At 37.0% G+C, this 23,754-nt stretch overlaps 1 protein-coding gene across 9 annotated transcripts in view; it reads right to left on the bottom strand.

Moving 5' to 3' along the window:
- FAM184A (family with sequence similarity 184 member A) overlaps positions 1–23,754 on the bottom strand; it is an 81,974-nt gene that overhangs the window by 52,246 nt on the left and 5,974 nt on the right. For all 9 annotated transcript variants that reach the window (XR_012632839.1, XM_074896209.1, XM_074896210.1 and 6 more), the window contains exon 2: positions 1,254–2,108. Coding sequence is in view for 8 of the 9 variants with exons in the window: in XM_074896209.1 (XP_074752310.1) it covers positions 1,254–2,108 (855 nt within the window). In the remaining variant the exon portion in view is untranslated. The remainder of the gene's footprint in view (positions 1–1,253; positions 2,109–23,754) is intronic.

Raw genomic sequence — 23,754 nt, forward strand, 5'->3', positions numbered from 1 at the left:
ACACACAAGCAAAACAAAACAAGGAATTCATTCACTCCTTCCCATTGGCAGGCAGGTCTTTAGTTATCTCCAGAAAAGCAGGGCTACATCACTTGTAATGGTTACTTGGAAAGACAAACACCATAACTCCAAACATTCCCCCTTCTTCTTCCCCCAGCTTTATATGCTGCGCATGACATCATATGGTATGGAATATCCCTCTGGTCAGTTGGGGTCAGCTGTCCCAGCTGTATCTGCTCCAAACTCCTTGTGCACTCCCAGCTTCATCGCTGGTGGGGTGGGGTAAGAGGCAGAAAAGGCCTTGGCTCTGTGTGACCACTGCTCAGCAATAATAAAAACATCCCTGTGTTATCAACACTGTTTTTAGCACAAATCCAAAACATAGCCCCACGCTAACTACTATGAAGAAACTTAACTCTATCCCAGCCAAAACCAGTACATGCTGAAAATGTGTGCAGTGTTTCAGTTACTGCTTGCGAATACATCATTCAAGATGTTATAATAAAACATTTAGGAAGTCATCTTTTTTTTTTCTTACCTCCTACAGACCTACTTTTCTTAAGACTCAACTTGTTTAGGCAAGGTAGTCACTAATGATCTCTACAAGCAAGACTGCACTGAATACAGGATATTCATTGTATTGTCAGTGGTATGACATTCCCACCAAATACATTTCTGCAAGAAACTGTAGTCTAGGTAAGTTGTTTCTCAATTTTTCCAGCAAGCATTTCAGTTTGTCAGCATAACATCTCAAATGGTACTAGTCACTAACATCCTCCTTCCCTCTCTAAATCACTTACCTCGCCCCTTCCTCCCCCACCCCCCCTTTTTTCCCCTTTCTTTGTGGGGAGGGGAACACAGATTGGTTTGGGGGTTTTTGTCTGCTCTTAAGTGGTAACAGTTTTGAGTATTCTATTGAGTATACTACACTGAGTAGTACGACTAAACCAACCAAGTTCTATTCAAGAACAGCTGAAAGGGAGAAGACCAAAACTTCCTCCTGGGTAGGGGTTTCTAGATTCTACTGGAATATAAAGTACTATTAATTCACTCTGAAGAAATTAAGCACATTAAGTTGACTTTAAAATATAAATAATTTTTTTAAATTTAGAGGTAAATGACAAGTCAAGTAAAGTGACAGAAAATTAAGTTTACATGTTCCAACCACCTCAGCCTACCAAGCCTTATGGAAAGACAGCATAAACAGGAAAAGAAAATTCACAGTCTTGGGAACAAGATAACATTGGCCTCACCTGAACATTGTTTTCTGCTGTACCAAGAGCCACCTGAAGTTTTTGGCATTTTTCCCGTAGACTGGCAGCTTCATCCTGGACCATTTGCAATTCAGTTTTAAGCTTTCCCAGATTCTTCCGTAACATACTTTCCTGGTTTTGAAATTCTTTCCTTAGCTCCACTTCTTTTTCTTTACAAGCATGTAGACTTTCCGCTGTAAAAAGCTGAGATCTTTTCAAAGAATCAAGTTCATGTTCATAGAAGGACTGTGCTTTGCTGAGTTTACCTTCATAGTCCTCAATGAGTTTTTTTCTTTCCAGCCTTAATTCTTCAACCTTACTGTTCAAGTCTTCCAGCTCCAGTCTATGTAATTCCTCTAGTTTTTCTTGTCCCTTACTTAAAGTAGCATTCTGACTCTGTTGAGTCTTCAGAAGTTCTTGAATCTCAAGCCTGTGGGCAGCTCTCAAGTCTTCCAGAGCTGTACGTTTGTCCTTCTCATACTGCACTTGCAACTGTATGAAACTTCGTAGTCTTTCCTCAAATTTCTTTCTGATCTCTTCTACTTCTCTTGACATGGTCACTACACGTTGAACATGCTGAGCTTCTGCACAAAGCTGCATATCTTCAACTCTATCTTTATAAGCTTCAAATTCTGTCAAAGCCTGATGTTTCATCTTTTTATGATCCTCCAGTGACTCTTCTAAAACCTGGATCTTTCTCTTCAGATCCATTTCTTCTGCAACTTTACTTTTATACTGCAAGATCTTCTCTCTGGTCTCTGCAAGAATCTGTTGAATTTCTTCTTCATGAGCATCCTTAAGGGCTTGGATAGCAGCTTCATGTTCATCATTTTTAGTGTTCAAAGCATATATTACCTACAAACATGAAATAATATTATATTAGAGGCATTCTGGTTATCATAAGAAAAAACACCTAGGCACTCTGAAAGTTACTTTGACAATCTACCATGTTTTCACTGCAGGAATAACACACTAAATATCATTATGAATGTGACTGTATAAATGCTGTATTAATCATGACAATTCTATACATCATGTAGAATAGTTTTTCTATACTTTCTAACTTATAATTTTCCTGATGAAAGTTTTGCCTTTATATGCACATTGTTTCTGTAAACACCACTGGGAAAAAGCACATTCAATACACTGAAAAACATTTATTTAAAAGAAAAGTATAGCCTAAAGAAATCTGAACAGAGGTTTTCTGTCAGAGAATAACACACGCAGAGTATACATTACAACATGAAATTAAATTGGAACAAAACCCAAATCTCAATTTCCTCCTTTCCAAATGCTAATCATTCTTAAACATTTCAGTTCAGAAACATTTAAAATGCAAACATTGGTTGTTTTGGTTTGAAGGCCTGATGGTTGCTCAAATACAATTTTGGTTTTCATAGCTTATCTAGTAGGCATCCTGTGTATGTGGATCTCCTAAGGTCTGAGGTCCCTTACTACATAAGCTCACCCACTTTCCAGCTAGTAAGTCAGCTGAACAGAAGAATAGTTGGCAGGACAGCCAACAGTGTGGGGAGCCCCAGGAGCTAAGCAGCCCAAGAAGGCTGTGAAAGAAGCAGAGATGCCTAACTTTCAGTGAAAATTTTAAAGTAACCACATACATTCTATGGGATGTTTCAATTGCACAACAACATAGTAGGTCATCTGTTTTTTAACTAGGAAGTACTCTCAACAGTATGGAAATATGGATAAGTATGTGTTTATATGTATATCAGTGAATAAACTATTCATGCAATAAGTGGTTTTAATACAGTATTTTATGTACCAAGAACTCCAGCAAATCTCCACATTCCCCAGATACGTTACAGGCAGCAGAGCTATAAAATATAGCTGGGGAAAAAAAATGGTCTTCTGATTAGTATATTTTGTGTATCTTAAAAATGATCAAGAAGCAGAGAACTTAGAAAAAAACTGCACTTTAGGTATTTTGCTTGAAGCTTGTTGGGGTTTTTTGTTTGGTTTTTGTGTGTTTTGTTTTGGTTTGGTTTTTTTTTAATTTATTTCTTTTTGTGAGGACAGAACCTAGACCAGTCCTCCATTAGCACTGAGCTAGAAAACAGAGGAAGATTGCACTGATTTGCCCTCAGGGCCAGGAAATATGAAGGCCAGAATTGCTCTCCTGGCACCAAGGAAAGTCTATGTTCTAGACTGGAGAAAGTGGCTACAGTCAAGTGTTTAGACAAGTTATAAAGTTCAAAAGAGTTTTCACAAGTGAAAAAACAGATTGAATATTTTGGCCATGAAATATCATAAGCTCTGTTTTCTGGGGTTTTTTTTACTTGTCTTTTTTTTGGTTTTGACTTTTTTTGTTGGGTTTTTCTTGGGGTTTTTGTTATGTTGTGTTGGTTTTTTTGTTGGTTTTGTTTTGTTTTTTTAAAGATTCCAGACACTATATTCTAAATTTTATTGTCTGAAATAAAGACACAGCATTCTGGTATCTGTGACAAAAAAAATCTAAGAGGATCGGACAGAAAAATATAAAGATGAGCGTGGCTGTTTATTTAGCAAGGAAATCACTTTGGGGAAAAAAAAAAAAAATCACAAAAACCAGTTTAACTTACATTATTCTAATTCAATTTTTCTAACACAGGTACACACTATTCCATGAAAGAGGGGAAAAAAGGAGGTTTTTCATGGTTTTGGTAAGTGTTCTAAATACTACTAATATCTCTGCAGGCAGCAGGTAGACTTTGTGACTTTCTTTCTCACTAGAAAAAAATAAATAGTTTTTCCTACTGCAGAAGAGCTTCATGGTTCAGAGACTCAAAGAACTCCTTCATTACATTGCAAAAAAACAACAACAAAACCACATGCAATTCCATTAGAAGAATCACAACTATCACTGCAATGTCCCTCACCCAAGGTCTGAACCTTTTATATTCTCATTGTCTTTGCTGATATCAGTAGTAACCTCTGACCACAAAGCTTTCACCTCCCTTCTGTCACCAACATAGTCTCAGTTGCTAGATCCCAAAGGTCAGCTTCCCCGTTGTTTAAGTGGAGTGCAGTGTTCAACTTCTTTGTTCACATCAGAAATACTTTGAAAACAGAGGTTTTTATTTTTTTAAAACTTACATTCAGTGTCTTGCATGAAGAGGCATTAGTTTTGGTTAGAGAGGCTAGACAATGTCGTTAGAAAGGTATTAAAACACACTTATGACCAGGCTATTCTAATAAGTATTTGCAGAACACTAGGTCAAATCCATGCGCAAAACAGACCCTGACTCCTGTCTTTGTAAACAGTAGTTCTTCCTCACTTCAGGCAATGTTCCAGTCTCAGGTTATGCAGCACTATAATCTGCAGTAAGTATAAATCATAGTATTTTCAAGGGTATTATGTTTTGGCAATGGGCTCCTCACTGAAAACTGCAAGTGAAAAATAAAGATCTGAATCTGACATTACATATAGGCTTAAGTTCTCATGATCCACTTCCTCCGTATAAAAAGCACTGAACATCTACAAATTCAATAAGCACCATTCATTGCCTAAATGAAGAACATGGGTGTCTTATGGAAAACATAAAAATAAAATGCACTCAACAATGTCATATGTTCTTCAGCAACCTAAATAATAGTGTAATTTGATAGAGCTGTTATAAACCTCAGTATTTTTAAAGTAATGGAATACCTATGTCAGATTTTATCTTTGAGAATCTGATGCACTGTATTAGCATAGGAACATGGATAAAAAGTCTGTACTAACCGAAGCAAAAGCAACAGCATGTCAATGGAACGAATGCATAAAATGAAATACATTGGAACAAATGAATATATTTAATGTTCTAGCTAAAATAAATAGTTCCTGCTCAAGGAAGTTTCTGAAAACTGAGAGGCAGTAAAAAAAGTTGGAGGTAGGTAGATAAAACAAGTTTTGCACACTATTTTTAAACTAGAGGATGAGCCATTTCCTAGCATGCTTGTAAATGCCTTTTAAAATGCTTTAAAAATAGCAGTTGTTTTTTCAGTACAACTGCATATTACTAAGAAGCATAAACCACTCATTTGAGTAATTCACAGGTTTTCCAGTTCCACACTAAATGCATCATACACACTGCAGTTATCAGATGGCAGAAAAAAATAAATTGTGCTTTACTGTATCTTCAGTTAGCATATCATTCCAGAGGTACAGACAGAACCATACTGTCTCCAAGAATACCGAGATTGACAGCTAAAAGCCTCAATACTTTACAGTAACATAATTAGTATTTCAGTAGATTCTTACTAATACGTGTCTTGGTCTAAGAACTACAACAGAGGAAGCCAGTAACAATAACAGTAATAACCTTTTTTATGCCAATAATTATATTCTATGTGGTAACGTTAAGCAAGTGCGTTGCTGCATTAGCTTTGGTGTCTTGAACTACATGGAATACCAACAACAGTATTTAAGATAGTGGTTGAAAGATGAGAGTTTGACTATCTGGCTGAGAATTATTTTTTACTCCAAACCAGATGTTATGGTTTGGAGAGCTGACTAACTCTTTTATGGTCAGCTGCACTTTGGTCATCTGCTCCTGCCAGCAATTTAGTGACGATGGAATGCTTTTCTAATTAAAAAAAATCTGTAATTCACCTTAATACTAGTATTAGGTGCAAATGTATTTTGCAGCACAGAAAGTACCTTAAAAAAATGTGGTGGTTCATCCTCTTTAATTTTACATGGAAACAGGAACTGACACCTATGAGAAGAGACATCACTACACATCACACAAACATCGACCTTATGTCTCTGGTAAAGCTTCACTTCAGACTTAAGATGTGGGTCCCTGGGTGAGAGCACTATATTCAGCCTAGCTCAGGTGAAGTGTCTTTTCCCAGTGCTGCTGCCTGTGAGCACTGATGCTGTCTGTACCTGCTAGTCTGAAACCCCAGAGCCTCCAGACACCCCAAGACTTTGTCAGTATTGCACACCCAGTTTAATGAGCTACACAACCACAGTGCCAACAAGGAATTGGTCATGCATCAACTGTTAATGATTTGGAATACAGACCAATGAGCCTGACCTACCCTTGCTATCTGAGGAGATAAGAACTGCTAGAGGCAGGAAGAAGATACTGGGAAACAGTAACAAGGGGTTTTTTGGGGGTTTGGGTTTTTTTTTTTTTTTTTTTTTTTTAGGGACAAGTCACACCCCACAGATACAGTAGGATGCAAACAGAGAAATTTTGTCTACATCAGCAAGAGACATCAAAAAACTTCCAGACATTATTATGAATTAATTTCATGTAGAAATGTATCCTTTACTATAGTCCAGAACGATCATACTTTTTGTTACAATGGCTATTGCATTCATTTTTCCCTTTCTTCTCCTGACCAAATAGTGCCAAATGAGAAGTATGTTATATTTAAGCATTTAAAATTTAAGTATTAAGATCAATGAGAGGTCAATTTTGGACAAGTAAAATAACCAATTTAAAACCCAGAATAAGTTTGCTTTTACTGGACAAGTTTCAGCTCCCTAGTACGTTACAAAAATATAGTAATACAGGAAAATACTTCAAAGGTATTTAAAACAGTCTTTCTGAAAAGCTGTCCACGGAGTACATTCTTACAAATTTATTCTACATACAAAGTAGGCAGCCAATTGTAACGTAAGTATTTTATTCCTTCTCATACACTGCTATCCAGACACTGAACACCACAAAATAAGCTCTGAATACTGTTTCGTATGGTCTTTGAAGTTGCATTTTTTTAGTAGGACTTTTTTTTTTCCTTAAATTGTAACCGAGGTAATCCTGTGCAGAACATTTAATGGGGAAAGACGAGTTATTGCTAAATCTGAAGCCCCTCTTTAAAAAGCCATATTATGTATACCAAAAAATCCTAACACCAAAACCTATGTATGTCCATCTTTTTTTAAAAGAAAGGCAACCCCTTCCTTTATCTAGGGAGACTTTTTCTTCCCTTATGAAAATACTGCAAATACAGATTCTTTGCCAATCCAGTCCTTCATGTTGCTGGCAGCACAACAGAAACAAGCCTAGAACTTCAGGCCACAATTGCTTAGACATCCCAGAGAAGGTGGAAGGCAGGCACTTGTTCTTCAACTATCTGGTTCACTGCAAGTCATCGTAAACACTTGGGCTAGAGCATTAGGGGCACAGCATGATGATCAGGGAAGAGACAAATATGGTCTGCAGCTGTAAAAGTAGTGTCCCCCACCAATACCATCTCCCCAGAAAAGCTGATCTAATTACACCAGTCCTTTGAGATAAAATCCACAGACAGTGAGAACTTGAAAGTTTTCCCCCCCAAAAAATATACCCCCTCAGAAAATGTACTATGAAAATATCCTTTAGCTGTTCAACAGATCTAATGCAGTATTTCAGTTTAGGCCTAAATAAAATTTAGCACTTCATTCCTTTAGAAGTTCTGAAAACAAATACTGAATTATTTTTATTACTGCAACAAGCTTTCCTAAGCAATCTCTAATGTTGACTGCTTACAATTAATTATTTAAAGAATGATACTATGAAGTTCAGCATAATTTATTTCCAGGAACAGAACATTAACAGATTTCCACTTCTACCTAACATTCAAGCTTTAAGTAAAAACAAGTGACAACCATTTTTCACTTTCACACCTGTTATTTACACTTAATTTTCTACAGAAGAGAATTCTTGATAAGTCAGAGGACTAACACACTAACATCTAAGCTGATAATTAAACAGGGGGAAAAATATATTTATTTTGTACTTTCAGGTTTCTTGATGTTCAGTACCATACACATATGGCATAAAGCCTCACAGGGCCACACACACACACCTAAAGACGCTTTCCTCGTGTTCCTAAACACATGCTCATCAGGTACCTGTAATATGATGTGCTGATAACCCATTTCTACTTTCTGAACTGACAAGTACTGGTGAGTATCACATTAACTACTTAACTCACACAAATAAACAAAACACAGGAAGGACTGTATGACCTACATCAACTCTTCTTAAGTATTTGCCTGAAATTCCCACTGGCTGAAAAGATCCACTTGCATTTACAGCTCGGCATATTTATAAATCATTAAAAGGCCTGTACCTTAAAATTTAATTATCAGAAAAAGGCATGCCACATTCCAATTATCTGTGGGGTAGGAGATGTCCTCACCCGGAGAACAGATACAGAGCATGTCTCAGCACAGAGACAGAATGGCCAGCAAGTCCAGTTTGGTCATTCACTGTTGCCCTTTCCCCTTCCCCTACAGTTGTAGGAGACAAGTGAGAGGCTTTCTGGGAGCTAACCAGGAGCTTTCTGTTACAATATATTCTTGGAAATAGCCACTTCATCCAAACCCAGGAACAGGAATAACCATTAACAAGCCAACCAGTTAACAGAAATCAAAAGCATGCCAGCAGGTACAGAACACTCCGCAATCAAAGACTCAACAAAAGGAGCACATTACCTGCACCACATTTGACTAGACCAACATACTGAGCAACAACAGGAAAACGGGGTTCACAAGATCAGAGGACACGCAGCCTGCTGCCATGAGTCAGAAATGGTTTAAATCTCAGGTCTCTGGGTCAGGACACAGAAAATGCTACCTACTAAATGATTTTAGCAATCACTGGTGAACTGAAAAACAGTTCACTCATTACAAGGGGCAGAGTGGGCAATCAGGCTGTGTTGCTCCTTCTGCTCTAGCAGCTGAGTGTCTCCAAGATGGGATCTCACCAGTGGAACACCTTAGGGGGACAAAAGGGGATTTGACAGAGACATCAGTGCATATGTGAGGCTGACAGAATTAGATACCTGGGGGAAACACCATTCCATTCAGTAGAGCAAGGTCTTTGACTGGATGCGTGGGGTCCACTGCAGGACAGATGGCATCCTGTTATAGTTAGTAGAAATATTTTTTTTTTTTCCTTATATGGGTATTCTTGGCTGTGCTGCAGAAAATGCACAAGTGGGATATTTTCCTCATCCCAACAAATTACAAATGGAACAAACAAATTTGTACCAGTGATGAGTTAAGGTATGCCAGATAAGATAACTGTACCCAGGTTTCTTAAGAAAAAGAGAGAGAGGAAATAAAAGCAGATACCACTTACAAATATTTATCAAAATACAATTAAAAAATAGGACTCCTTCTAATGTTTCCCTTCCAGAAAACAATGCAGTAGTTATGGAAGGCATGTGATGTTTGATGGAAGGGAAAAAAAGAGGAAAAATTATTTGCCAATAGGCAATTTAGATTGTCAATTTGAGGAAGAGGTGAAGCTGTTATTCCTGTTGAGACAAGAAGATAGAAGGGCAGAAAAAAGGGAGAATAAATATTAGATACAACATGCATTAGATATAACATGTAGGCCCTATATCCTGAAAGCTACTCTAATTTGGTTTTGAGGATTTTCATAGCAAAGTTACTTAGAAAACAAGTAAACAAAACCACTGATAAAATACAAGTTTATTTTATATAGGTCTTTAAAAGAATCATGGCCTGGCTAACACATGACAGTCAGATACAATGCTGCACCACCCAAATACAATACACCACTCAGAATATCTTAATGAGGCAAAAACTCAGGTGCAAAGCAAGCAGATGAAGTCACGCAAACTAGAAATACAGATGAAATAGGAAGAGCTATTTGACAATAATAGCATAGGACTGTGAGACATGAGCTGGATATTCTGTTGAATAACATTAGCCACTGACTAGAAGTAATGTCTAAGTCGCTTGTTAAAGAATGCTGCAGATGGATGACCTACTAGCCAGATTCAATTCAACTAATTTTCAGGAGTAAAACATCACAGAATTATCTGCACAATCTTGAAACAAAACAGTTTTCACAAGAGGAAAAAGTAGACTTGAAGACCTTGACAGAAAGATGAGAAGCAGCTGGATACAAGTAGAGCACACTTCTTTACTACAAACCAAATTATACAGGACTACTTCCCCAGTTACATGGCAGACATCACCACTGCTGCTTTGTATGATGTGGCACTTAACCCCCACTTGGCTACCACATGACATTTACTTCTGAGAAAAATGCTCAGCTGTCCTACACTTGCATTGCTGGCTCTAATGGAGTTACTTAAGTGTACAGTGTTCAGCAATCCAATTCCATACATTCATTTTACACTGTTCTCAACTACAGCTTTTTCTAAGCAGTGTATTTACCTGTGTGATTGAGACATTTAGCTTTGTTAACTGCACATAAGTTTGCTTTCTGTGCCAAAGTGTGAAACCAACTTGCAGAGTATGTCAGAATAGAGTTTACTGTAAGTTTAAATCTGACAAAAATATTTTCATGATGACAGAGTTCGATACAACTCAAGAAAACATTGCAGAATGACTGTTATGAAAGAGGAAAACTGTTTTAAAAAAGCTTCAAAAGTTAGCCAGAGTGGGAGCAAATACCAGAAGAAAATAGTTTAGCTGTTTTGTAACACTTCCTTGGAAATCAGTACCTATTTTTCAACTTGGCCAATATCCGTAACTCAAGGTAAGTAGTCCTAAACTACTTACTTGTTTAATTGATAAAAAAGAGAGCTCTGCTACACAAACATTATCAAAATAAAACAGTTCTTCACAAAGCTTCTCAAACTTTAACTCTATGACATAAAAATCATTTGATTCATCCTATATCAGCATTGATTCAGAACTTCATTACAGAAAACACAGACGCAGTATTTCCATCTGCTTTAATTATCTGCTAGGCATAGTAAGTTGCTCCTTTCCTTTTACAGTTTCTGTATTTTGTATCATCAGATTGCATCCTAATTGTCATTCAAGCCACAGTTAATGAAGTTGGATTCTTTTCTCCAGATTTAATGTAATTCAGAATTTCCCTCTCTCTCTCTGCATTTGTTTGTTGTTTTTTTTTAAAGGAAGACGTATTACCTCGTTCACCACTGCGTACTTTCCACCGTTTCTTAATAAAAAGCAATTCATATTTTTCATTGAAAGTGACCGCATATGAAAAGAAAAACAGCCTTTTGGTGAAAAAATATGAGAGATGGCACTTACAAAGTGAGTTTTCTTCAGTGGGATCAAATGGCTTAAAGGATGATATTCACTGATATTGAAGTGAGATCCTAAAAGGATGACTACAAGTTTAAGTTTTCTGCAAAAATATTTCAACAAATCCTACACACTTATTCTTAATTTAGAGTAAAAAATCATTTACATAAAAGGAATAAGATTGGACAGCTGATTCCATTTATTGTCTGGAAGCAAAGCTTAAATTCCTCTATTCTGTTCTAAAATATTTTCTTTGAAAAAGCCACTATAAAAATGTCTAACACAGTATCATCATCATTTATGTCAATATAATTGCTATTTTAAGTCTCCCATTGTTTTGGCTAGACTTGGCTAAATTATTCTTGATACAATCATATCTGTACTTTCACCGACTTTATTTTAATGAGAAAGAAATATTTAAGTCATGTAGTTATTTGTACTAGACAGAAAAATAAGTCATAAGACTCAAAATAATCTACAGTCTAAAAAATTAGTGTTCTATTTTCTTCAAAAGCTATTTCCCTGCTTTATCATTCAAGATATCTTTCATTATAACTCAAGAATAACAACTTATTCTTAAATCTTAATCTAGTCCACCTTCAAACCTAACCCCCTATTAACTTTCACTATCTTAAGTGTCATGTTTTTAAAGTTTAGTTTTCACTAGATATTTATGATGAAAAGCTGTCTGGTCATTGACTGGCTTTGGATTTCTCTGTACATGGCCCAGCTAGAAACACACAGTTTTCAAATAACGTAAGAGTACATAAAACAAGTTGTCTTGCTTTTTAAAAAAAAAAATAATTATTGTCAAAGTACCCACTAAAATGGGAACTGAAGCTAGAATTAAAAACTTCAACTATTTAGAATGAAAGGGATTTGGTTTTTTTTCTTTTACTTGGCAAAGGAGGGAGGGGGGGAAAGGAGGGATGGTAGAGACGGAAAAACAATTGTGGAAATGTAAAATAGAATGAAGCATCTGCATTTCTAGATCTGCTCTAGAGGATATCCAAAGCAATAATTTTGAGTGCTATCACCTGAAAACATCACAAGTATTTCTGGATAAATTGTAAATAAAATTGACACTAAAGAAAAATGATCCCTTTTCCTCTTAGCTCGCCTGTAAACCTGAAAGAAAGGCATAGGCAGCATCATTTATATATGCTATTCATTCTTACTGATGAATTCTCAAGTCCTGAGCTGATGAAAACATTAGCAAAAGGTTTCTGGTATCCCGTCTCCCCAAAGAAACAACAGCACTGTATGATAAGCCAGAGAAAAGGTCTTCCCAGTTTCACCTCACCATCAAAGCAAAGTTCATTTTCACACTCTCTCTGCCTGCAGGTACTTTCCCCTCAATGCTTGATATTTTCTCATTCCTATTTCCTCAAGAACTTCTGCAGATTCTATGCAATTCCAGTATCTAGTGGTTCCCCACAGCAGAAGCGACCAGTCAGCAAGAATATACCACGCAGCCTCTACAAAGCAAAGAGGAATTTCTCACCAGTGGTTTGAAAGGCACACTGGAAAACAAGTCCATTTCTTGCTCATAACTGTCTCTCTACTTTTCAGGCTTGTTTAAGGGAAGGAAAAGCATGGAACCTTCCAAACAAGTATGCAGCTATGCAGGAAAGAAATATTAGTAAAAAGCATACATTGCAAGACCCCCAAACTTGGTGTTTTTATCTACAACACTTTTCACTTTATGGAAGGCCTTAACTACTAGTCATCTCCGGAATTTTAACGGTAAATGCTAATTTTCCAGAATTAAAAAAAAAAGGAAACTCCAACCAGAAACTTGTTTATTCATGGGATTTTTAATAACTGCAGAAGAATTTGAGCCACTTTCCAGAAATATCATACTACCTTGATGTAATTTCTCTTTCCTTTCTCTGGGAAAAGTGATACACATTTTAACAAAAAAAATAAAATTCATGTTCAAACAAAGGATTGATCACTAAGCTGCCAGGTTTTTTTTATGTCATAGGAGCAAAAAGATTAAGCAAGCAAAGAAGGTGGCACAGTCACTTTTGCTCAAATCATACCACTTGACAGTCCAAATTTATTCTCATAGGATACTTCCCAGTAACCTACAGGTATCTATCATACAATGAAAAACATTCATAGTTCATAGTATTTACACAATACTGTCTATTAGTTGTCATTTCACATCAACAACTGAAAGGTTTGGCACATTAACTACTATAGAAACAACAGATATACAGGATCACAGAAGGGCTGAGGTTGGAAGGCCCCTCTGGAGGTCATGGAGTCCAACTTCCCTGCTCAAAGCAGGGTCAGCTAGAACATATTATGGTGGGCCTTGCTCAGGTGGGTTTTGAGTATGTCCAAGGAAGGAGATTCCTCAACCTCTCTGGGCAACCTGTTCCAATATTTGGCCATTCTCAGAGCAAAAGAAGTGTTTTCTTATGCTTAAAGGGAATTTCCTGAGTCTTAGTATGTGCCTATTGCCTCATCTTTTCATAAGGCACCACTAAGAATATGTCTGCTCAGTCTTTACTCCCTACCCTACCATCTGGTATACACACACATTTGTAAGATCCCCCTGAGCCTTCTCTTCTCCAGGCTAAACAGTCACAGCTCTCTGCCTCTCCTAGTATAACAGATGGTCCAGTCCTTTAATCATTTTAGTTGCCTCTTGCTGGACTTGCTCCAGTATGTCCATGTCTCTCACGTACTGGGGAGCCCTGAACTGAACTCAGCACTCCAGATGTATCTCACCAGTGTCAAGTGGAAAGGAAGGATCACTTCCCTTGAGCTGCTGACGATGCTCTTTCTGATGCAGTCCAGTATGCCACTGATGACCTTTGCCACAAGGGCACACTGCTGGCTCATGATCAACTTGTCTGTCAGGACCCCAGGGCCTTTTTTCTGCAAAACCTCTTTCCAGCCAGTTGATCCCAGCCACATACATGTTATGCTGCCCTCCATGCAGGATTTCACATGAGGTTCCTGTCAGTACATTCTTCAGCCTGTCCAGCTCTGAATATCAGTTTATCAACCACTTGTCCCAGGTTTGTAGTTTCTACAAACTCGCTGAGTGTGCATTCTGCCTCATCATCCAGGTCACTAACAAAGATGTTAAGCAGTACTGTCTCCAGTATTAGCCTCTAGGGCACACTATTAATGACTGGCCTCCAACTGGGCTTTATGCTGCCGAGCACACCACTTTAAGCCCTGCAGTTCAGTCAGTTTTCAGTCCACCTTAATGTCTACTTGTCTAACATATACCTGGAGAAAACACACAGGCACATGACAAACAGCAAGCAAAGATGTTACTAATTTTAAATTTCCCTAAAAACAGTCCCACAAAGACTGAATATCAGTTTTTCCCTAGTCTCTAGTCTATTTATCAAGATTCATAAAGCTTGGGCAGTTCCTTCCACAAGCTTTTTGAACCATTCAATTTAAAAAAAAAAAATGTGTAGGCTTAAGTAGAAAAAGTGTAGTAGCTCCAATTAGAGACCTACAAAAAAATTGATGTCCTAGTAAAATCATACAATTATATCACTTTGTCCTAAAGCATCTCTTTCTATTCGTCCCATTAAATACAGTAACTGGAATCCTGTGGCTTCTGAACCTGAACATTCAGTTACCAGTCTAACATCTATATTTTCTTACTATGGTTATCCAGTTGGATCTAAATTTTATCACTGACATATTCTGGAAAGCTACTCTAGTGAATGTTCTTAATAAGCCATCCCATGCAATTGAAAGAAAGGCTTCTACTATTGCTTATGTTTGGCAGCTAGAATACAAAGAAGCTTATTTTAAACATACTTGCATTGTATAGATTTGCTCAATTTGCATCTTTTACAATACTTACTTGATTACACATTAAATGGGAGACATTAACTCCTACTCTTCCAGCAATTCAGCATACAAAAGTCTGTAGGTAAGCCTGTTCAGAATTTTTCACCTCCAACAGAAGTTCCCCATACATGATGGGTCAGTCAAATAAGAATCTTCACCGAGACCTCAAGTTTTGGCTGTGACAAGCTATCCTAAGAAGAAAATCTGTGATAGCTAATATGATAAAGATGATTAAAGGAAAACCAATAAATCTTCTTTCTTCAGCATACTTTTTTTTTTTTTTAATTCAGCAGTTGAGAAAATAGTGTCAATCTTAAATCAAGGAACACATAAATCAAATATAAGTAGACTTTCAAGAAAAAAATATATTACTGAGCACTTATGTACAACTTCATGTTAAATAATTAGCTGAAGGCCTCTAGCCCTGAGGTAGGTATGGATCTGTATCATGCATGTGTCAGTTTATACCTATTCAGTCTCTCAAACAAACACACCTAGTTTCAACTACTACTGTAAGTCTTCATTTTTCTATGGAAAATGAAAAAGAGCTAAATTGGTAGCATATTGCAAAATACACAATTAGCTAGGAGAAAGATTTAAGAATGATCTATGTAAGTCATTTACAGAGAACACACTCATAGAATACTGAGAAATTATTCTGAGGCACATTTCAAGACTATTCTGTGTACAACACAGTTTCCAACGCACCAGTTTTAATTGCATAGAATTATAAATGAGGTCTTAAAAGACAGCATGGAACAACTTGCTTTGCATACTAAAACTTTTAGCAGTGGACAACAGACAACTTGCTGAAGTTTTCAAATACTTTTTAGCTAGCAAGTAGCATTGATGCTTTTGTTTAAGGGGTTTTTTTAATAATGCACTCAAAAACTCTTAAAATTGCACTCTTACTCCCAAAACAGCATCAGGAAAGGTTCTAATGAAGAGGACAGATTTTGATACCTTTCTGTTCTGCTTTTAGCAGGTGCCTCTCCCTAATTCTAATCTATATTTTAAGAGAACTTCCATGGCTTTCTACCTATAGTTTCAGATTTTGAAAGACTGTGTACAATACAGCTTCCAAATCAACATCTCTTCCATGAAAATGTAAGGTTATTTATGATTTTTAAACCCTCCCAAAATTAAAAATAAACAAGCTCAATGCATACCAACAGAACCATGTGCATTTCAGAAATGTCTCCTTTCACAGATAAGAAGTTAAATAAATGCTTGCACTTGTTAGCTTGCCATAGGGTTTCAAATAAGTTCTTAATATACCTCCTATATTTTGGGCTGTCTTCAATCACAGAACCAGGACATACAATGCAGAGTTTCCAATGAAATCACTCAAGTTCCATTAAAATGGAATATTAGTGATACCAGTGTATCATAATAAAGACGGAACATGTCCCCAAACCCAAACATAAACATTCCAAAAACAAGCAAGAAGCAGTAACAGACTGATTACCAAAGCATTAAGTAATCACAAATCCCCTCACACTTACCTTCTACTTCAGCACAAAAAAAACCCCAGAACTGACACAAACTAAAGAAACCTGATCTGAGTTCCTCAGGCCAAAGTTTTAAATGCTTTGTGAATATCTGCAAGGAAAGCAATACGCGCTGCTTTGTATACAGGCTCTTGAGCTACATTACTGTGATGGTTTGATTTTGGATAAATGCCAGGTATCCACCAAGTCGCTCTATCACTCCCCCCCCCCCCCCCGCCCCTTTTCCGTTTGTTTTCTCAACGGGGCAAAGAGGGGAGATACCCACAAGGGTTGGTTTAAAACAAAAGCAGTTTTAATATAAGCAAAATTAAGCAAAGGTCTGCACATGGAAGCAAAAGCAAACAGATTTATTCTCTACTTCCTATGAACAGGCGATGTCGGGCCTTCTCAGGAATCAGGGCTCCAACACACGTAGTGATTGCCTCAGAGGACCAAGGGTGACCCCACAGCCCCCTTTCCTCCTTTTTCCCAGCTTTATACTGAGCAGATGTCATATGGTCTGGAATATCCCTTTGGTCAGTTCGGGTCAGCCGTCCTGGTTGTGTCCCCTCCCAAGACCTTGCCCACCCCGTCCCACTGGGGGAAATGTCAGAAAGAGCCTTGGTGCTGTGTAAGCACTGCTCAGCAGCAGCCACAACACCAGGGTGCTATCAACACCCTGCCAGCTCCCAGCATAAAACACAGCACCCTGAGGGCTGCTATAGGGGAAAGCCAATTCCAGTTCAGCCAGACCCAGTACAATTACACAGAAGATTCATGTCTGGTAATACTATACTATACTTCAGAAAGCAAGATATGAAGTGAGCTGTTAATGCTTAAGCCTTTTAATCCTCACCTCCCATAACCCATACTTGTTGAGAAGTGAGATCTGCACTGTAGCTTCAGCTTCTGCCCTGTCCCAGTTGCCTAAAAACAGACTTAAGTTACCTAAAAATAAGATATGCAATCTACTGTGCTACATGATCTCTGATTGAAAGCAACATAACTTTCTTCAGAAAACAGGCATAAGGAAGTTATAACCTGAGGTGAAGGTGTAACCACCAGGAAGTTCATCTGCTTCAATATCTGATACAACCTATTGGGACTCTCAGAGAACAGGTAACCTACTGTTTATAAAGGCAAACACAAGTGCATAAGAGAAGACCAGCTATGCGTTATACCCTGAGTTGTTATGCATAAGTCAATGACTTAAATTAGAAAGTCAAATTAATCATATTACTTCTCATATACTTATTTTCACAGAACACGTAAGAGTTGACCAAAAAAGAATGCATGATTGAAAACTCCACTGTGATAAAAGACAGACTTGTGAAAATAGTCTCTTAGAGACCTCTAATGAACAGGAATAGCTTAGGTATTTATTCTACATACAACTTGAATCAATTATTTTCTCCTGTTACAGACTGGTTTAGCATATACTTGCAGCCGCAACTTGATGCCCTTGTGCTGGAAGAGGTGTGGCAGTACCAGCACCCAATCAAAACCCCCTTTCAGTTCTGGGATGTTAACCTCTATCAATCAGGTTGTGTCAGACACAACCATTACAAATCTGTAGCGCAGTTAAGCTTTAGGCAATGTCCTAAGACTGTTAAATCTTGAGAAGCATACTGAAGGTAAAAAAAAGAATAAAAAAATATTTAGTGGCAGATGTACAAAATCCCCAGTCTGTCTCCTGGTGAGAAAGAATCACATTTACCCTCTAATCATCTATCTAGAATACAGCTGACACATCTGCTATATGATTGGACCTTTCCTTTCCTGCAAGGAAAACAGGATAGGCCAAAGGGCTATTTCAAATTGGTTTAGTCTGAGCTGTACTTCCTTACAGATTTATTTCTTGAATATTTGCATATTTGATTTGAGCCTTTCAGGTATAGGGATCCCTAGAGGAATTTAAGATAGTATGTTTGTGTTACATCTGTTTGTGGGTATTGAGACTCTGTAAAACAATGCACTGGAAAGTTCTCAGAGCTGAGACTTGCACTGAAGAGATAACAATAGTTTGCCCCTGGCAAAACAAACAAACAACACAGCAAAGATCTTCACTCTACAAGAATTGTTCCATATACAAGCAACTGAATTTTCTCTCAGCAGAGTTATATGACATACAAAGCCTCCCAAAACAAAAGTAGCAACACCTAAGTTGAGAAACTGGGTTGAAAAGGTAGTCATCTTACAGACCTCTATCACCAGTTTTGATTAATCAAAATAAATGTTTTTAAGTAGTATATAATTTCAAGATGCAATTTCCTCTTCTTTTGAGAACTACAAGGGCTTTTGATCTAAGATACTTTGGGCAACATCCAAAAATAGATTACATCTTTTAATGAATTTTATGACAAGATAACTGCATTTCCAACTTTTAAAAATCCTTAAAAGAACGCAATTATTTCAGAACAGAATTAAACCAAGTTTAAATACTGAAGGAAATAAATTCTTGTGTTGTGTATTCCTTAAGTCAGCTTTAGGAAATCAGACTTGAGCCCCTCTTTTAGGGTCTTGACAATATGAATAAAATCCTGGTGCTCATTTAAATATTGTCAAACATTTCTTAATTGCTAACTGACAGAACTCCCTGAAAAAAAAAACGGAATGCTCATTTTTATTTTCACTTCTGGTTTTGTTAGGTTTTTGGGAAACCACTAAACAATGGCACACATTTTGAGAGAAATAATTCACTGCACTTCATACTGTACAGTGCAGTCAGTATCTTGCCACACTAACTATGTAAAAGGATTGAGATATAAGATGGGCCTCTGAGGAGATCTTGCTAGTAGGGAAATGTACTGGTTTCCATAACAGGAAGTAAAACTCACTCGCTTTTGACATCGTTGAGGCTGAGGCGTCCAGGCGGCCTCACATTCAGCACCAGGGAGAGCGGCGGGCGCCCGCGCCCCCCCCCGCCGCGGCAACGCAGCGACACGGGGCAAGAGCAGAGCCCGCCACAGCTCCGACACAACCGGCCCCCAAAGCGTCTCACCAGGCTCCCCTGCACAAGTCTTCCAAAAGAAGCGCGTACGGCCTCAGACATCACTAAAATATACATCATGTTCTTTGATAAAATCAGTTCCCGTAGATAAACTTGTGGCTACTCACAATTTTTCAAAAAAACTACTGGTTATTTATGCTTCTCAGTTTTCTTTCTTTCTGTACACTTAAACAAATTCCTCCTTTTTTGATAAGAACCTATAAGAATCCCTTTTCTGCATATAAGAAGGTAAGAGGCTCAAGATTTGTAGCAAATCTAAACTCAAATATAGCATATCAGTCAGGACTTCAATAAGGGAGACCACATTGACCAGAATTTCCTATAGGTACATGCAGAAGCATATACATTTTATAGTGAGAGTACGTTACTTCTGTCTCCAACTCTGCCAAACTAATAGTTTTCTGAAAACAGGAGATTTAGCTTCCCCTCAGGAACAGGGATCATAGGCCCATAAGAAAAAAAAAAAATTTCTTCTAAAATTGCCATTAGAGAATGAAGTCACATTACACAAACAGCTATGTCCCCCCCCAAAAAATCTGGAATTTGGAATATAGTTTATTCTAGAGTACCAACTCATATCTGTGGAAAATAATATAAACCAACAGAAGCTCATCTTGCTTCAGGCTCTTGGCCTGTACAGAAGGTGCAAGGATATGTAACATAAAAGTGCCTGCCCAAATATAAATGACAATCTCATGCCCTAGGTATTTGGAGGTAAGGCAAAATACACGTAACACTGTGGAATGGTCTACACTGTAGATTGAAAAGGTATACATAGCAGTGTGAAGCAGAGCATGGAAATAAAGGCAAGATAAGAATCACAGGAGCAGAGAGAATGGCCACAGAATGTTCCCAGATCGCTCAAAGAACATGTAAACTGATCATCATGTAAAAGTTGTCTCTGTTTTAAGACATACTTTTTCAAATTCTATCTCATCATATAGCAAACAGCCATATGCTTTTAAAAAGAAAAAAGAGGACTTATTTTTACGGCATAGGAACTTAATGGAGCTATTAAGTTAATGCTATAATGTTAGATACAATATGGAAAGCTAGTGAACAACCTGACCACAATAACGGATCAAACATTTCCAAATACAGTTCTACCACTCAGTGACATAACACAAAATATAACTTAATTATAAATAAGTACTTAAGTAGTACACATTATTATGTTGGCAATGTAGGTTAATGTTGGAAAGACAGACATAGCTGTTCAAGGTGTTTTGAGAATTTTATTTAGCCTGTAAACATATCCTTGATTACTTATTACTACCAGCTACAAATAAACTGTATTTAATATGTGAAACCTATACTTACAATTACACAAAGCAGATGAATTTAAGTCCTTTTCCCTAATCTTTATTACAGAATTAATTCACCATCTTTTTCATTTGTCAAATTTTAGGACGGTCATAGGAAATCACTGAAATACATTTTAGTACAACCTACCCAAACATACCAGCATCCATACTGTAAAATACTAGATCTGAGAAGGCAGCATCAGACTCCCTTTACTAAGTTACAGCTTTCAGTTACATTGTGAGCAAAAATATTGTTCCATTTAAAATCTCTGGATTGTAGCACACCTTTTTTCTAAGCACATTACAGTTCAGGTTTCTGAAGACAAAAAAAAAAATCTTAGAAAACTGGCTGAAAAGACTACTTCAACCTCATAAAAATGGAAATAGAAAGCAAGTATTTCTTATAATCACCTCAAACTACTTTTTTAGTCAAAAAGTTGTCTTTCATTTAACAGGAGTATCTGAAACAAAAAGGACTTCATGAACTTTTTAACAGTAGCTAATTTTAAAGGCTGTCATTTTAAGCCTAGCCAACTGACAACCTCAGCAAAAGGTTGTTCTTCCTCACAGCCTTCTAGATTCACTTAAAAAAGCCTGACTGAAGAAACAGAACCAGGTAATATGCATTAAATAGGCCAAGATGGTGAATAGCTTTAGACTGGTTATGCTTCTACTGGCTGTTTTTGGAATGCAGTGCCTTTGGTTATTGGTATGACATCAGTTATTAGAAGAATACATAGAAGTCTGGCTTACTACTGCCAAACTTGTATCGGTCAAGAGACATATGCATCTGATTTCATGATGTTATGTTGAGATTTGCTGCATTTATCTAGTAGTAAGCCCACAAACAGTAAGAAATAGTGAAGATTTAAGGTAAAGCCTCCCTCCTCCACACAGTTAACAAGAGAGTAAAGTTTTCAGTGGAGACTTGGAGGGGTAGGGAAATAATAGTATCCCTGACAAAATTACTCTTTTTATTAAAGCCAAAGCCTGAGTTTAGAGAATGAGATACTGAAAGAATTTCAGTGGTTAGAAGCTACTCGAGGCTACAAGTTGCTGTACCAATACAATGACTTATGAGAAATAACATTTCTACAGATGTATTTGATGCACTATGCATCTAATCGTACTTCTAGACATCAAAAAATAAGGTATGTGTGATTGATAGGTTGTATGACAACACAGAAATACCCAAATACAAACAATGCTGTTACTGAATAGTTTTACAGTGTTCAAAGAATGTACAGAACCACTATGACAGATTAAATTGCAATCTGACTTCTAAAAAAAGTGGTAAGATTCATTATTTTGAAACAACTCTTTGCACGTTCACGTATTCCAGATACCCCCCCCAAAAAAAGAGAGATTGTCTTTTGCCAATATGTTTATAAGACTTGACAAATCAAAACTCCGTGCAGGACTGAGTACTTCAAAGTGCTGTGACCATGCCAGTTCACAAGTGTATAAAGAAATTAATCTATGAATACCTTGTACAATGACATAGAGTTCAACCATTTATTTTCTTTTTAAAATATATATAAAAATACCCTCCTTGTTTACAACTTCTGCATCTAGAGGAAAGCATTTCAGTATTATGTTCTTAACTCTGAACTGAAACTTTCTTGATTTTATCCAAATCAAGATAACAGCAAATGCCTTCTTTCATAATGTAGTACTTACCTGAAAACTGTAACAGAAAAAAAAAAAAAAAAAAAATTATCAAACTAAATTTCAAGTACTTCTTTATTTTTTCATAGGATTTATATCATATGTAAAAAGCAGCTAGAGGCTGACAGATGGTAAACTTTATGAATGTCGCACTATCAGGATTCATTTGTGGCCTGGATGTTCTTTCTTTAGCTTTAAAATTCTGACACGTTGATAATATTAAACTTTGTACCAAAATCTTCATTAGGGCTATTTAAAGAAAATCTAATACATCAGTACATCTTTCAGATTTAACAGTTGAGGTACATATCAGAGCAACAGCATCTAACAGTTTTCCAGCTCCTTGTAACTTTATACTGTTTAACTATAGCAATAAATAAGCATAGAGCAAGAGGATACATATAGAAGCATATAATCATTTAGGTTGGAAAAGACTCTCAATATCAAGTGCTACCATAAATCTAATACTGCCAAGTCCACCACTAAATTATGTCCCTAAGTGCCACATCATGTTATTCATCCTCTCCCCCAAAGTATTTGTCTCTTCATTTTCATTACTCTTTTGGATGTTTGTAAAATGTGAAAAGAAAAAGAAACACACCAAAACCCAAAACAGTCTCAGAAGCTGATTATGCACAGGCATATAAAAGCAGCATTTCAGACTAGTAGCTTTGTGAATGTGTGATCAGACAGTTTTCCAACAACATCACACTTTCAGTTACACACACAAAATATCTTTAGAACATTAAGCTGTCAGTGGTCTCAGAACTTCCAGTTAGTAGTAAACCATTAAGACTATGCAGATGGAGAGAAAAGGATTTTTTTTTTTAATATCAAAAATATTTCATTCTTGTCTTACTTCTTTCTTCTTGATGTCTCATGACAAAAGACTGTAAGGTCATTGATCTAATTCACACATACCTCAACACTGAGCTCTAAAATATACCCATATCATGTCCATATAGCACCCCTGCAATCTCACCTTATAGGTGTGCAGTGATAATGAATGGAAGAACCGTTTGAAGCATACATGGTCCCAAGGTCTTCAAATTATCAGAATAATTAACTTTTTTCAACTAGTCCCAATTGGGAAAAGACAGCATTAAATAAGAGCTCTCAGACTTCATATCAGGACTGTCAACTTTTAAGATCCCTGATCTTTTTTTTCAGAGACAAAGAACATATTAACTAAAACATCAAATTCCATCAGTTTTGTCCT

Source organism: Athene noctua, chromosome 1 (assembly GCF_965140245.1).
Source record: "Athene noctua chromosome 1, bAthNoc1.hap1.1, whole genome shotgun sequence".
Taxonomy (NCBI): Eukaryota; Metazoa; Chordata; class Aves; order Strigiformes; family Strigidae; genus Athene; species Athene noctua.